Raw genomic sequence first — 17739 nt, 5'->3', positions numbered from 1 at the left:
ACAGAGAGCATGGGTGCGGGTATGGAAAGTGAGCTGGAGGAAGATAAACTCACCCAGTGTTAGGAAGAGGAAAGGTTCCTATTGTATTGATCGTCCTGTGAGGGACTCAGGCATAGTTTTTATACCATTTCTTCTTTTCTTGTCTAGAACCACAACTTAATTCATACTGGCTTTTTGTGAATTTATGGCTAGCCATCTTAATTAAACTCTGAGCTCTTTGAGGCTTGGGGTGATAGATTATTTGTCTCATATTCTGTATGCCTAGCACAGTGATTTTTATCTAGATATTTTGTTTATTTATCAATACAACAAATACTTAATTGATTACCTACTGTGTGTGTCAGGTAAAGGTTCTTGCTTTCAGTTTACATTTTCATGTGGATTACAGTAGGGAAAATATAGTGTGTGGTTAAGAAAGATTTTAAATTAGACATGCTGTTCCTTTTTCAGTGATTTGTAGTAGTTCGTATTACAGACAATTAGTTCACAGAACAATTTCCCCATTATAACTGACACTGAAACTCACACATAGAGTTCCTCAGTTACGTTCTACTTTATAGTCTTGTGATGAAAGTATCGTTCCCTTTCTACAAGTGAGCAAACTGACAGTAAAGGAGCATAAATGGTCAGGATTACACAGCAAGGCTGCAGAGTTGGTTTTGAATCCAAGGTTCCTAATTTCAACCAGTTTTCTTCCCCATTACGCAACACTCCCGTGCCCCAGAGCTGCCTACAAGACTGGCCGCGCCTTAGCTTTCAACCATGACTTAAAAGGCGCTGCAGAAGTCTGCCTCGTGGAAGGGCTGTGCTTGAGAGCTTCACCAGTAAAGGGCCTTTTCTAAAGGGACTATAAATAATCATGATCAAGGTAAATGACAGAACCTTAAAGCAAAGGTTTACTGCATGTAAATGGGTTGCAAAATGGCTTTCATAAATTGAGCACGGGATTCATAAAAAAGAAAATTGCTCAACCTGTATTGCTACAATTCTCTCTGAACTTACAATAAAAAAAAGGGGGGAAGAAAGATCACTTCATGTGAAAATTATTTCTTTTCTGATTAACCCTTTGGTCTCTTGCTTGTATGTACATATAACTCAGTTTTTCTTTCCAAAGAATTGCAATGCTGGGCACTATATTTTATAACCATTATTTATGGTACCTAAATAGCATAGTCAGCACATGGTGGGCACCAAATGAGTAATTCCTGACAGATTAAAAAAAAAACAAAAAACGTACTAGTTCACCCAAGAGTCAGTGAGAGAGAAAGAGAGAGTCTTTCCTACTTGTATGAGGCTGAAACGGTTTGAAATACCAAGTTGATAATAAGTGGCTAGAATTCTAACTTTCCAGCTATCTGTACTCTAGGAAGCAATACCAATGCCTGTGGGTTGGATACAGAGATATCAGGTGCACACCTGTGGCTATTCTCTAGGGCCCTCCTACAGAATAACTAAATCGACACTGTCTTTGCAGGTCAGGACGAAGCTTTTTCTTACCCTCTTCCCTGCTGGCGAAATCTGACTTTTGTTGACAATGAGAGATAGAACACCTGAGTGGAAGGACGAGCATGATAACACTTCAAATGTGTGTAGAGCTTGACAGTTTTTATTTATAGGAAATATGCTCAAGTGCTCACATGATCATACAATGCTTTCTACCCACCTGAAGGGGAAATATTTACAGATGAGGAAACTGAAGGTCAGAGAGAAGAGTTCTGCCTGGCGTTGTTTAGTGAGCAAACGGTAGGGCTTACAAATCCAGACAGGGCTCTTTCCATTATCGCCACTCCTACAGCCCCAAACAGTGGTTATAATGACAAGACATTAATGCTTGCGTTCATGAAATTAAGAATAATTGCAGCTGGGAAGCAAAAATCCTCACGGAAATTTTTTTTGGCTGAAGCTTCAAGTTTCCTGGAGCTGACTCAGAGTGTTGTGTACTTAAACCAAGGCTGGGCAAGCGCCCGCTGCTCTTTGTGAGTAACTAACTCCGCAGCCTCCTGGGAGCTAGAATGGACCGAATTTGGGGGAAGAGGCTTTCTCCTTTCTCATGAAAGTTAAGCATTTTTGCCTCTGGAAAAACAAAAGGAAGCACTGATTTGTTTCACAAAGTCTTGCCTTTCCCCTTACAGATAGATGTTTATTTACTAAAATGGAGGTGGGATTAATACCACTTTCATAGCTGAATCCAGGCATGTGCTCAAGGACTGGGCCCCTTCCTAGACAACGTAGCGTTCCAATCCTGAGCAGTCTGCGAATCACATGTTTAAGGGACACAAAGAAGACTTTATATGTAATTGATTATACCCGAAATGGTTACAGGTGAGGTGCTGGGGCTTCTATTTATTCCCATAACAATCTTCTCATGCTTTTGGGAGATTTATGTGATTTTTTTCAGATTTTATTAAACTCCTACAGAAAAAGGTGGGGAAAGAGGAAAAACTATATTCCCTTCAGAGAGCAGCCAAAGAATAAAGAACATTCCACCAGGTCCCTTATCTCAGTATGATGTCAAAAATGCAACCTATAAAGAGTCACATTTCAAATGTAGCATGTTCATAAATTTAAAAACATCAGAAAGACTGCAGAGACCATTAGCTTCTCTGGCTAAACCTGGAATAATGCATTAGCCATTTGATGGAGAATGTCTTATGTGAATAAAAATCTAACTCTTCCAGGATGAATAATAATTTAGATAGGATTATCAATGAGCACCACACATAAGACATTTTTAACGTCTGAAGAATACTATCTGAAACACATACTTTGATAATGTCTATGTTAAGAGTAGATTAGTAGAGAAAATAAAATATATAATAATTCAATGATTTTTTTTCAAATAATCAGGAAATACTTGCATTGAGTAAGGTCATGACTCCTGATATCATGACAGTTGAATTCAGTTAAGAAATAATATGGCTACTTGAATTCCTGGGGGAAAGGAGACACAGAAAGATAACATGGTTCTGGCATCTCATAAAGTGCTAGTTAAAAGTCTGTAAGAGATTCTAGAATTATTCACTGGATTGTTATTTTAAACAATTTTAAAAATGCCATAATAGTTGAAGTGGCCAAACTTATCAGTGACACACTGAGTTTATTTCAGATGATTCACAGAATCATAGAATCTGTGAATTGCAAAACCCCTTTGATTATAGCTCCTTCAACGCCACCATTTCAGAGGTAAGGAAACTGAGGTAGAACGAAGTGAAACAATATTCCCAAATCCATCAACGGAATTCTTGGGACTAGAACTCAGTTCTCTTATCTCCCTCCTCAGTACTCTGTTTACCTGTTTATGCCATTGTGTTTTGTCTGACATTAATATTCTTTTATGCTAACATATATTATACAGCAGAATTAGGTTGGATAACAGAGAAATCTGAAATGTAGAAATTGATCTCCTCAAATTCTCAAAGACCACAAAGCACATACAGGAAATCAATACTTAATTGTTGCAGCTTTGACAATCTGATGTGATGTGAGGGAGGCACAGACACTCGAATGTTTGAAACAGATCCTCTCTGCTATAGTTTCAACCTGTTTCTCTTGTCTAGTATCTGCTGATTTAGAAAGCAGCAGCTCACCACTACTAACCAAACATTCTTAAATTTACTGACCATTCAAATCCTAACTTGAGGTTTCTCTTGTTATGGTAATAAGATTTCTCACCATCTGGGAGAATTAAATCAGAATCCTTCACAGCAAGGATGATGTCTTAAACTCATTGTGAATCTCTACATTTTCTAGTTAAGGACTGGCCATATGGAAACATAAAAAGCTGCAAGTGTTTGTTGATTGACTGGTTACCTTAAACAATTCAATCACTTTGGTTGGAGTGCTACGTGTATAATGCAATTTTCTTAAAAAAAAAAAAAAGGTTTTACCTTAATTGCCACAGCTCGTTAAAACATGGGTCTAAATTATCTGAAATTCTGTCTTGTCGAGATGTGAAATACAGACTGTAGATACATTCTAAACAAGTTCATACTCAATGTACCCAGGTTGACTAAGTCTACACCAACACCAAAACGTCTGGTACATCTTTTAAATGGAATCATTTAGTTTTCGGGTATTGAATCTATAGGACCACAGACTTTCAGAGTGACTAAGTCTTCATTGAATTGGACCAGCTCCTTGAGCATCATGTAGATGAATGTGGCTGAGGACAGATTGGATCTGTTTTCAGTAAGTTATTAGGGCTGAGAGTCAGAGGAGGTAAAGGCTACAGTGCAGGCTACGGCCTTTCTACCCCGCCAACAGCAAGCTTAATATTCCATCGAGTCATTTTCCTCACGCCGGCTCTGCCGTTCAAACACTGTAATTATTTCATATATTTTTACCTAGCTATTATCTTACTCACCACAGGCACCTGTAATTTTTCTGTATTTTTTTTACTGCTCATTTACTTATTCTTAATTCAGCTAATAATGGTTCTACATATTAAAATTATCATGGGGAAAGTAAGTGAAAACCTCCTAGGTTGTAGAGGCAGCAGATTCATTACAGCCTACAACAGGGAATAAAATATTATGTATACTTTTTGCAGTAAGTACATGCTAATTATGCAGCTATTTATAAAACACTTATCAACATTCAAACTGATACTCTTCAATGTTGTTGTTTTTTAAAGCCCTGCTTTGCATACAAGATCTCTGCTTGCAACTGAAAACAAACTTTGGGGGTCATCTGCCCTCTGACTAGACATAGCTTTTTGTATATATTTTACGTCACACCATATTCCTCTCATAATGGTATATTAATTTATATGAGGCAATATTTATATGGGGCTTTAAGGTTTATAATGTACTTTCACACACATAGCCTCATTTGATCTTCACAACAACTTGGTGAGGTGGTATAACTACCCCCGTTATATAGATGGGGTTCAGAGAGGTTAAAGATAATTGCCAAGTAATATGGCTTATGAGATGCAGGTCTTAACACAGGTCTTCTGACTTCAGAGCTCTTGCTTTTCCCACTATATTATGGGGCCTCCTCACTACCCTGCTTGCCTTGGTGGAGAGTCCCAACATCCTAAGCATGGAGTTTGTTTTTTGATGCAGCATGCCCTTGGGAAGGCAAGTTCTGGAATGAGATCACCTGGGTTCATACCCCAGCTTCCCCACTTATACACTGTGAGACCCTTGGTCAGTTACTTAACCATTTAGAGCCTCAGTCTCTTCGTCTGTAAACTGCATCGGACTGCGGTTAAGGACGGGATGAGACAATATTGGTAAGCCATGTGGAACAGTATCTGAGACATAGTAAGTGCTCAGTAATAGTTGGCTACCATCATTATTATAGATCCACCTCTGGGAATCATTTAAAACCTCTTAAATGATCGGTTTTGGAGTTTTTCATAAGACCTGGCATTTCTGGGTTTAACGCTGTGATGCTATTCCGATTAACATAGTTGCTCCTGTGTTTGTGGGTTCCTATCAACTTTGAGCTCACAGAAGCGCTTTCTGTGCTGTCAGTTTCATTAGATGCCCCCCATTTTCTTGCTCAGGATATTTTTTTCCCCCCACTGGGTTCAAATCTTGTTCTAACACCTACCAGCTATGTAAGTTGGGGCAAATTACTTAGCTGCTCAGTCTCACTTCTTACCTAGTGTTGATATGAGGCTGAGAAAATGTACATAAAATACTTGTAGAATATCTGATAATATAGTCATTTTTTTTTGTGTAAAGAGCACATCATGTTCATCTCATCATCAAACCAAGTCTTCCTTATTGGAAATGAACTCTCAAATTACATAGCTATAGAAGTAAATTGCTCTTATAGTTACATATGGATCAAACAATTTTCAGAACCAACTGGGGACTGCAATGGTAAAATTGGGCTTCAACAAAATTTAAGCTGACAATTTGCTTTAGAAATCTAAAGAATATTCCTAAAAATCTGGCTTCATCTAGAGAATAAGCACCTGCTGCTGTTTTGTAAATGTTTCATTAACAGGAAAAGCAAACTTTGAAAAATGTTCCTTTTAGAGAACCCAAGTCGACTTATAAAGGGAACATCCCCAAGTCAGGTCAATTTCACAGAGTAATAAACAATGGAGACCCTACCTTTTCAGTAAGGGATGTTGTTGTATTTTGTTTCCCTATAAAGGATACAATACATGTAAAGGAAATTTTGGCTAAAACTTAGTGGAAAAATCTATATTCTATTTCTTAATTCAAGAAACTAAACAAAATTTTTTTCCATGCCAAAACCACAGAGTTTGTATTGAATTTAGGATAGCAAGAGAAAATATTTGACCAAAATTATTGCTGTATTTACATTTTTATAAATTTAAATTTGAGCCATATATCACTGAATAGTCTTTCAGCTGCAGGAACAATCTGTCATAAACAACAGAGACCTGTGCTTGTTGACATACAGAGAATTTATTAGTAGGGTAAGCTTCAGGATTGGTTCAAGTGCTAACTATATCATCATAGACTCCATTTTTTCCTCACTCTCAACTTATTTCAGGTTTGTCATAGGACTCATTCCCCTAACAGTTGCAGAAGAGCTGTCACTGGCAATTGGATTATAGGCTTTCTACCCAGAAGCCCCGGGAAGCCTCTCTTTGAATTTCACTGTCCCAGTCTACCTTGGGCCTTGAGAACCAATCATGGTCAAGGGAAGCCAATTACTATAAGTAGCAAGACTGACCAACTGAAACCACATTGATGCTGGGGAATCAACGACATTGTCCACTGCAACTAGAATCACATTAGTGCTATGCAGGAGTTTTTCAAGCATCTGGCAGTAAATGTGGAATCTTAGGTAGTTATTTGGATTCCATGTGCCTTAATTTCTCCTACATATAAAGTAAAATAAATATCATACCAGTCCTTTTTTAACCTCACCCATAGGGGCTAGGTGTTGGAATGTTACAGCAAATGGTGTGAAAATGCTCTGAATCAAGGATGCAGTTAATAAAATTCAAAATAATGTGAATTTAGTTGTTGTCACTTACTGAATTGAAGGTCTGCCTGTATTTGTACACACAAAACATGGCAGATTTTAATAAATCATAAAATTAAGACAATAGGAGAGCAATTTGGTAATGAACACCAAAGGTATTAAAATATTACATATTCTTTGCTACTTTTAGACATTTAAAATAAGGAAATTATCATCTAAATGGGCAAAGATTTAGCTGGAAGGATGTTGATTCATCCTATTGTGTTTGTTCTGGGGAAAAATGTGGATATAATCTAAATATCCAAAAGGAAGAGGCTAAGAAAATAAATTATGACATATCTGCCATGTAATATTCTGAGTCATTAACAACTGAAACTAAAGAAAAAAAAAAAAAAGCTAATACGCTTCCTAAAGCTAAAAAATAAAAATAAAAAACTATAATGTGTTTTTCCTCACGCATCTTTGTCACCTTGTTACCTAGCACCATATGACACATTGTAGGTGTTCAATAAATGTTTGTGGGATTATATGAAAAAAAAAGATGTAATTTTATTTATACATATTGGTTTGAAGAGATAGCCACAACATATTATTAAAAGAAATGAATGTATTATTTAAAAACCACATAAAACACGATCACATTTAACATTTATATAAAATTTCTGGAAGGTTTCTCATAAAACAGTGGTGAAGTACCAGATACATTTTGCTCTTTTGTCTTTTTCTGTAAATTGAATTTCTTTTACAAGAAGAATGTTTTATTTTTAAGGATGACAAAGCTATCTACATTTAGAAAAATGGTGTGGAAAAGTATTTAATGGCAGAGGAAAATATTCATAAAATATTGTTTAGTGACAAAGGATATAACATTTTTTATACTATGATACCATTATTATATTTAACAGCATAAATCTATATGTATACAAAAAAGACTGGAAGGATACATACTAATGTGTTAACAACAGCACCGCCTGGTAGGGTTATAGGTGGTTTTAATTTTCTTTTTAAAGACTAATGGGAGATTGAACTGAATTTTAAGTTCAGATTTAAAAAAGACTAAAGAAACCAGAGGTGAAAAGCACAGAAATTGAACAAATATAATTTGAAAAACTTATTATAAAGCACTTGTGTTCATCAGGTCAAATCATGTCCCAAGCATATCTAATGAATAAAGAGTCTCTCTCATTAGCACATCAAAGGCCTGAAATAGTAATGTTAAACAGAGTTCTACCACCTTGCAAAATTGGAGGAGACATACAGTGTGGATTAAGGACAGAAATAGGTGTCAGTGGCTCGGTGCTCAAATCTTTTCTGTACTAGTAATTATCTTTCTCTGAGCAAATCATAATTTTTCATTATCCTAGTTTATTGATTTGGAAAAAGAGCAGTGAAAATACTGACTTCTTCATATAGCTGCAGTGAAAAGTCACATTTAAGTACTTTGAAAATGCTCAGCCAAAGCAACTCACTTCAATGGGGGTGCTTTAATGGAACGTGGCTAAGTATTTTAATATCTCTACATCCATGTTAAAAGCATGGGGGTGAACCCGCTTATTCAGTTTTATATTATATCTCCCTGTTGCCTGTATATGTGGTGTTATGCAGTTTATGTGTATCTGTTGTTTCTACCTGCCCATCATCTATTTCTCCACTTTCTCTGCTTTTCCTTTGAGGAAGTCTCTGTCCAATAAAGTACTTTGCCTTTCCTTGACCAAGATGCAGCAGCGACCCAGACTAAGCCAACTAGACCCTTCTTCCTGGGGATGTGGGAATGAGGTGAAGGCCCAGGACGGTTGGAGCAGATTTACCCCAATAGCAGAGTCTCCAGTCCCCCGCCCAAGTCCCCTTTCTAAGGCCTGGGCTCTTCAAGGATTCCTTCAATTCTCTGAGTTACCCTACATCCTTCTGATAAATTCCTTTATTCCTTAAGACAGTCACAGCTGCTTTATGTTACTTATGATCAAAACAACAGCTTATATAAGAAGCCAATATAACATCTCCCTGGAAGGAAAGGGCCTAATAATTGAGTCATTTTAATATAGAAGCACTTACACACATGTGACCTTCAGGAATAGAGCCCTTTCCGTTTGCTTGCTTTAACAGGATAAGCTCCCAGCCTCTCTGGCACACCCTCCCTAAGCATGACAGAACAATAATTCTTGTTTGAGGCTCTTATTCCCAGTACCTAAGAACCAGATTTATGCTGTCCAAGATGGTGGCCACTAGCCACATGTGGCTATTAAAGGTAATGAAAATGAAATAAAATGAAACATTCAGTTCCTCCGTCATAGTAGCCAACTTTAAGCCTAGTGGCTACTGGACTAGCACAGATACAGAATATTTCTATCATTGCTAAATGTGCCATTGGAGACTTCATTTATTTGGTTTCAACAAACTATGCCTACTTTGGTTTTAGCCACCTGAATCGTGCAATACATTGTCAAGAAATGTTCTTAAACTGTAATTAAAGGATAAGCTTTTAAAGAAATAAGTTGTAAAGAAGAAAACTGACACACTCCCACCTTGGAATCCTGAGAACTGGATGAGTCATGGCTCTGTCACTGGCTTTGGGCGTGTCAATCCATTTTTTTTGAACTTCAAAATTCTCAACAATGAAACAAAGCTAATACTAACCCAACAGACTCCTGTAAAGTAAGTGGTATAATAAAGGCCAATGCTCTTAGCATGGTGACTGAGGCATAGAGAATTGATTCCAAATAGAAAAGTGGAGAGAATCTAGGTTTCCACAGGGCCAGGAGTGAAGAAGGTGGTCTGAGGGCAGTGGGTGGTGTGGATGACACCTGGCCATCCTGGATTCCCTCCATCTCCTGAGAAAAGACTAAGACCTGACTTCTTCTCTACCAACGTCATTACTGCCACATGTCCTTTCCTGGGATGGCATGGACATCACTCTAGGAGCTTCTATTTTAAGAACAGAGGTCAGTGATACAGATGTTCTTAATCAACGCTGAAGGAGAACAAGCTAATAAATGAAGAAATCAGAATTTGCAAAAAAATAGAAGCTTAGTATTTGGGGTTTGAGTTGTAAAGATGATATGACTTGGTTCACCATACTCATTCTCCCTCTTCTTTTGGTTTTGTTTGCCTTAAGCTTATCTACGTGCTGTGGAAAAAAATAAGTCTTAAACTCAATGGTGTTTTTATTTTTCCTTCCAACAAATCTCAAACGTCTAGTAATGATTACCATAAATGGAGTTAAAAAAGGACACAGAGATCCTGAATGTGTTAATTTTACTTGACTGAATATGAGCCAGAAAGAATATATAATATATGTAAGTCTCATTAAGCTGTCTTTAGTTGGAAAGATATTTACCAGGCAAATAAACACCGAAATCTCACTCTTGCAGCTCCCTCTGAATAACACATTCAACTCAAATCTCCTATCCTCACAGTCTGTTGACTTCAAAGAGAATTATGGGTGAACAAAAAAAATGAGAGTAAGGTAGGGCAATTATAATTCTGAAAAGGGAAAACATGCCAACATTGATTGGATTGCTCAGAAAAAAGAAAGCTATTCTCCTTCAATATATTTAACTGCTCACAAAAGGCCAAAGTGTTTTGGGGTCTAAATTCTTGTTGCTTGAAAAATAAAGCAGAATGAGAAAATATACTTTTACATGCCCCTCAAATTTGAGGGTGTGACTCAATAATATTTACTTCTTTTATTCAACTTACATTTTCCAAATGTTCCTTCTGTGCCAGACACTGTATACCCATTGGTCAATTCAATAGAGTAATGAAAAGCTGCCCCAAACAAACTCAGCTTTCAAGCTGCCTAGAAGAACTGCCATTTGAATTTTTAGTTTTGTATTTTTTATTTAAGTAAATGTGATGATAATAATAGTAGCAAAGGAATAAATTTTGGAATCTACGTAGGGGAGAGGATGGACTAGGACAAATGTAAAAGAAAAGCAACCTACAGTGATAACTTGTCTTTATGTCGCCAGGTTAGTGGTCTGATGAATACTACAGCTTGAAGGAAGAACTCAAGCAGACCACAACCCACCTGCCAGGTCCTGACAGAGGTACACAGCCTGCCTCCCAGGTTAGGGAACTATCCCTAATAATACTCCCAGATTCTTCTCCATAACTTTCTCTAGCCTACCTCCCACATATGTATATTCCTAACCGGTATCACCTTCCTGAGGTAACTTGGCTCACATTTCTCTACACAGGTAATGAGGAAGAAATCCTCAAATATGGCATGGCAAAACCATGCCAGGGAGAGCTGGAGTCAACGCTGGGGAAAACTGCTGACATTTAGAGTTAGACCAGGGTGGGACGCATAACTCAGCCTGGGACGTGACTTACCTTCAGAGAATGGGATGAGGTAATGGCCTTGTACCTGTAGTGTGTCTTCAAGGGAATAGAGACTCTTCACAGGAAAAGGATATTGGGCGACCAGGGCTGGGCAAAGCTGGGTATTTGGCATAAAAACACAGTGCATCATAACAAAGTCATTTAAAACAGAATCTGGAAGGGGAAAAAATGCAAAGCAGAACAGGAAATTAGGTTCTTGTAGAAATATTTAGGAAAGTAAGAGTATCTATTTATTAGTTCTTAACCAAAGGTTTTCACACGTTGGCTTAGAGTATTGTAGTTTTACTGTACATAAAAGCACTGCATATAAAAATAATTTTATATATATATATATATATATATATATATAAATACACACACACATATATACATATATATATATACACACACACACACACACACACACACACATATACATACATACATACACACAGTGGCTGCCAAAAAAACGTACACACATTTTTAGAAAGGAAAAAAACTATTAAACATGTAACATTCAATATATACCGATAACAAAAGATGAATACAAGTCACGTTTGACTCCTGCAATTACAAGAGGTGCTCAAAGTGGTTACCATCAGCATCCAGTCACTTCTGATTATGGTGAACTACTGCTTGAGCAACGCTGACCAAAGTGTCCACTTGTATACATTTTTTTGGCACCCCCAGTATATCTAGATAGATAGATAGATAGATAGATAGATAGATAGATAGATAGATAGATAGATAGATTTTTTTAAATAGCCACCAATGGGTAGTACCATGTGTGCAGAATTAAAATGTGGTCATTTTTTGGTCAACTTTACACCATATCTTTTTTGTCAATATTGCTTTTTCTTTATCTCCTTTTCACCTCCTTTGTCCAGAGGGAGCAATGAAGGATGAGAGGATGATGGAATTATTCTTACCCTCAAAGGAGGTGATAAGAATAGAGAATTGGTGAGGGAAACAAAAGCAGGAAAAAAGAAAAGATAAAAGCTCTGAGCAGCAGCTGAAGCAAAACAAAGCTCTCCAGTAGATTAAAATGGTGAACGTCCTATATTTGAAGATATTTTTTAGGTAGGTAAGCAGGGAGATGGTAAGGGAAATAAGGCAAGTCCCAAAGATAAGCTTCATTTGCTTCATTTTGAATTCATGCTAGTTCTTCATTGCAAAGACACCGCTATCCAGTCAGCGTCGGTAGGAAATCACTGAAGACAAACCAGAAAGCCTTGGAGTGTGCAGGGTGAAACTTGGAATTCAAGATGCTATGGGGATTTTCAATTAAAAAGTGAACTACACTGGCTGAGATCTGTGAAATTCATGTAATGTTTCAAATAGAAAATGGTGAGAAATATGAAAATTTTAACTGTATAAATTAGATAAATATTAATGTCTGTTTTAAATTAACTTATGTTGGCAATATTGGAATCAGTGACTTTATAAAGGTTGAAAAATTATATTCATTTAAAAAAAACTGAGATACGAGTATAATTGACATATCATATTATGTAAGTTTAAGGTATACAATGTATTTATTGATTTAATACATTTATATATTACATGATTACCACTGTGGTATCATATCACTTAATACCATTATACTCATTTAAATATAAGGGATGAATATAATCTCAAACTGTCATCACTCAATGTCCCCGGTCGTTTCAGTACCATTACACTGAACCTGAGAAAATGCAGAGAAGGTACCAGACAGAAGTTGTATGGAACTTTTTTCTTAAGTACAAAAGGACTTTGGCTTGTCTGAGTTACTACCATCTAGGGTCACCTTTATATGTTTCAAGTAGTCTCTGAGGTGATGCTTGCTTCTAAGGCTCCCAGAAGGTCTGTGCTGTAGAACACTTTACATTTTGCTAAGCTGGAGATTTCAGGAGGGTACTTCCCTCTGGGGAGCTGGTCACTTAGCATGGTAACTACCCAGCACCCACATTTCACCATGGCTTTTTTGTTCTCTACTCATATGCAGTAACTCTTCCTAAATATTTGTGAGAACTGATTATTTTAAAAAGTCACTTCCTGCTAGAAGATGGTTTCCCAAGTCCCTTGATTACTCATGCTGGTCACAGAAGTAAAACGTCCAGGAAATTAGACTAACTGATGTATACTCTAGTCCAGCAGACCCAGACTGCTTGATCTTCCTTACCCATTTCTAGGTCATTATTAATGTTGTACCTCAGAACGGGAGAGCTTTGTCCACAGTCGCTAGTTACTAGACACCAGCCTTCCTTCAGGGCCACTTCAAAGGCTATATTCTCCCTGAAACTTTGCCTAGTGCCCTCAGCCGGTGCTCCTAAATCATGTTCTTCCTTATGTTCCAGCTATTTGCAGATTCCTTTACATCCTCTAGTAGGTTATAAAATTCTGAGGCTAGGAGGGTGCTTTCTTGTTCACACGGCCTAGACTACAGCATCCAGCTTAGTGCTTGCCTGACGACATAGGTCTCAGCAAATATGGAACCAAAATGAATTGCCCTGGAGCCAGAGATCCTGGCTTTTATATCAACTACTCCCTAATTAATTTGCTACATAAAGAAATATCTCAGATGATCTATTTATAAAATGAGAAACTAGAATGAGGAGATGAAATAAGAAGTAAATCAGTGCTAAAATACTTTCAGGAGGTATATAAATAATAATAATAATAATAATAATAACTCTACCTTGAGTATATTGCAAAGATGATGGAAATGGACTTTGAACTATCACTAGGTTTTTTAGATAAATCTTTGAACTTCTCTTAGAAAAATCTTCTTCTGTGGAGCTCAGAGTACTTAAAATATTAACCCATTATTCTGAGACACAGGTCAGTAGTATAGGATTTTTTTCTTTTTTAAGCTGAATGTGAGCTGTTCCAAAGTCATGTACGAGATGGTTCCCCCAAAGGGGAGAAAGGAATCATAACTTAGTTCACTGGCGAGATTCACCTCAAATATCTGTGTCTTACTTAATAAGACTGGTGCACTGTAAGGCAGTATTATAAGCTGGATTTTGTCACCTCCAAAAGAATGTTTAAGTCCTAACCCCCAGAACCTCAGAACGTGGCCTTATTTGGAAATAGGGTCTTTGCAGGTATTGTCAAGTTAAGGTCATGAATCCGATATGACTGGTGTCCTTAAAAAGGGGACATTTGGGCACGGAGACAGATCACAGAAGGAAGACTATGTGAAGAGACACAGAAAAAAACATGTGAGGGTGAAAGCAGAGATCAGGGTGATGCGTCTACAAGCCAAGGAACACCACAGATTACCAGCAAACCACCAGAGGTCAGGAGAGGCATGGAATATATTCTCCCTCACAGCCCTCAAAAGAAACTGACCCTGCCATCACCTTGACCTCAGCCTTCTAGCCTACAGAACTGTGAGACAATACATTTCCGTTGTTTAAGCAGCCTAGTTTGTGGTACTTTGTTACAGCAGCCCTAGGTAACTAATATGGTTGTGTTTAGTTACACTCTGGGACAGCCCAAGAATCTACAACTGTAGACAGAACCATTTCACTCCCAGTTGGAGCAAGGTTGTGCCTTTTGTGTAAGCAGCAGCAAATCCTTTACGGGAATAGGTAGAATTTAAATTATAACCTACTAGATGCTTATGGAAGGTGAATTTAAATGATAACTGAAGAGATGCCTATGGAAGGCAACCCTAATATGTATGAATGAGACTGAGCCATTCACAAAGAATCACCAGGATGGGAGCGGGCAGAAGATGGTCAGAGGACGGTCAGAGGATGGTCAGAAAGATTACTCCCCGCTTGGGCCACATAGGGACGCTCTTCTCAAGTTGTTACACATACTCCCCTTCTAAAACTGCTTCGGCTACACACACTGACAATAAATCCAGAATTTTGGTTTTACAATATTCTGCATTGAAATGGACACACAAAACTGTTCTAGGTATTTACCTGTTGCTTCATTTAAAGCTGGCTCAAGGCGTATTGTTTCTAGAAAATGCTCTAAAATTTTTTCAGGTGTTCCTGACATCACAGTATACCTGGATAAGAAACAAAACATTATTAACTTTTCAAAAGTGGTCAAACCATTAATAAATAACCTTTCATATATCTAAGATCTCTTTTTTTTTTTTTTTTGAGATCCCAGGGAACCATATCGACTTATGGACCATATTCTCCTTATGGTAAGAGAGACCATGTACCTTGCCAAAGTCACACAGGAAGATAATGGGAAAACTGCAAACTGAAGTAATTACTAAAAATGTAACTCTTTTTTCCCTACATGGGACTAAAGTAAACTTCTTGGAGAGTGGCTCCAGCAGGCTGGGAACTGAGCAACTCCAGCCTTGTTCCGCGGGGAATGCAAAGGCACATGTGAATCCCAGGGCAGTTCAGGTCAGGCAAGGGGAGCTGGTTAGGGGATGAGGGGAAGTGACTGTAAACTAGATTATCCATATATGGGTTACTTGTAGCCTGATTTCAGTCCCATACTGGATTTCCCTGCCTATTTCTGGAATGCTCTGTCTTTCCCAACTGTACACTGGTATGTGCTTTGGAAATATAGCTAAGAATAAAATAAAAGAAAACAAAACAAAACCCAAACACCAATGGGCAAACAAGCAAACCCCAGTAGCATCTGAATAGCAAATCAACCAGCAATAAAAAAAATTCACATAATTAATTTCAGTGTCAAATATCAAGTATTTGGCAGGAGGGGGGCTGTCTTTATTCCAGAAGCTCTGTCCATGGAGCTCTTCAATCAACACAGAAAGATTTATTTTTCAGATTGAATGTGGGTTATTTAAAAGTCATATTCAAGATGGCAAAAAGACAGTTTATTAAAAATATATGCAAAATACATTAAGATGATCTGGGGCTCCTATTCCAAAACTCAGACTTTACCTTTCTACTTGGCATCTCACATAAAGCCAAAGTGACAGGGAAGAAAACCAGCAATGAAAAGAAAATTCTCTTATGAGCAGAAAGCACTAGTAGAATTCAGCTCCAGGAGAATCCAGATTTCTCTGCTTCCTCACCAACATCCTTTCCTTGCCTGTTTCAGACCTTGGAGGAAGTGTGTGCAGGTCCCAAGAATGTCCCTAACACGTTAAATCCCCAGGTCTTAACCTTCTGCCTGAGGGAGTGAAGACGAGGCAATTCAACATGTGACCCTGTGCATGTGAAAATGGAGTAAGGAAGCAACCTCGGTGATGAACGAGGTAACAGATGCAGTTTACCTAGAAGGCACCATTAGCTAAAACCTCTCTCTCTCTCTCTCTCTCTCTCTCTCTCTCTCTCTCTCTCTCTCTCTCTCTCTCTCTCTCTCTCTCTCTCTCTCTCTCTCTCTCTCCCTCTCTCTGTATGTGCACACACAAGACCAAAGGAAGCTGAAGAGTTAAATCTCTGAGGAAACCTGGCCTTAGAAACTAGAAAAGGAAAGGGAGAATAGAAAAAATACATACTTTAATCTCAAAAGCAGGACCCCTTTCTCAAAGTAAATAAGGTAGAAGACAATGATTTTTCCTTTTGTAGACGACAGCTATTTGAGGAAAGGAGAGGGCATATCTATAAATAACCTACGACACTTAAATGGAGAAAATTGCTGAGTTCATTCAGTAATTCCTGAAATATATGATTCTTTGATAGTGCTTAGATGAGCTGGAAGGGGAGCAGCCTTTGGCCACATAATAAGGAACTGGGGTTGGAAAGGGCACTTAGCATCTGCCAAATGTTTACTATGCCCCAGACAATGAGGTGGGCACTGAACACTGTCCTCATGTTTATTTCTGCTGGTTAAATATTATCTTTATTCTGCAGGTGGAGAAACTGCTCTGCAAGGGGAGGCTTCAGGCCCCCGGTCACACAGTTAGTAAATGTGAGCTCTCCGCTGCAAGCCCAGGTCTGGCTTCGGAGCCCAAGTGCATCTCATGGTGCTGCTCTGCCCGGCAAAAGGTTCTCTGGTGGACACCACATCTAGGTCCCCTGAGGTCATTCTGACAGGAAGTGTGCTGTGCAGTGAAAAACCCCTCTGAGTAGAACTTGTTTGCTCGTTACTGAAAACGAGTTTTAGCTAAATGAGAGTATAAATATATTACATAAAAAAGCAGTTCCTTGTTATTTACTGTGGCATTGGGCAACTGATACATCAGTTTGAAATTTGTTCTCTCGTCAAAAGTTTAATTCTGATAGAAGGTTGGCTTCACAGTCTGACGTTCTTTGTTGGGCCATCCTTTAGCTAGGTTATTATGTCTGGCCAAAAAGAATAAAGACCACAGTGGCAAGCCAGGTATCCTATCACAGCACTAGAGAGAGGTGGTCCCTCTAAACTCTGCCCATCTGGTCAATCGCAGACACCGGGGATCCTTCTTTCTCTACCAAAGGCTCCCTCTGCTGGTACAGCAGCTGTGGCTGCCTTACCCATTCTCTCCCGCTCGCTAAACTCCACAGAAGGCTGTTCAGGTGTTGACATTCTTTTACGGCAGGGAACTCTTTAAGAGGGAAGGCCAGGGAGCCTCTGGCCAGACATAGCCGT

General features: G+C 38.2%; 1 protein-coding gene across 13 annotated transcripts in view; it reads right to left on the bottom strand.

Annotated features, from left to right (window-relative positions):
* The window catches only part of RAPGEF4 (Rap guanine nucleotide exchange factor 4), a 277635-nt gene that overhangs the window by 35512 nt on the left and 224384 nt on the right, over positions 1–17739 (bottom strand). For all 13 annotated transcript variants that reach the window (XM_074338103.1, XM_019727445.2, XM_019727446.2 and 10 more), the window contains 2 exons: positions 15159–15247; positions 11334–11412 (listed from right to left, as the gene is read on the bottom strand). In XM_074338103.1, coding sequence (XP_074194204.1) covers positions 11334–11412; positions 15159–15247 — 168 coding nt within the window. The remainder of the gene's footprint in view (positions 1–11333; positions 11413–15158; positions 15248–17739) is intronic.

Source organism: Rhinolophus sinicus, linkage group LG01, assembly GCF_036562045.2.
Source record: "Rhinolophus sinicus isolate RSC01 linkage group LG01, ASM3656204v1, whole genome shotgun sequence".
In the NCBI taxonomy this organism is placed as follows: domain Eukaryota; kingdom Metazoa; phylum Chordata; class Mammalia; order Chiroptera; family Rhinolophidae; genus Rhinolophus; species Rhinolophus sinicus.
This window is presented reverse-complemented; position numbering and strand designations above follow the sequence as displayed.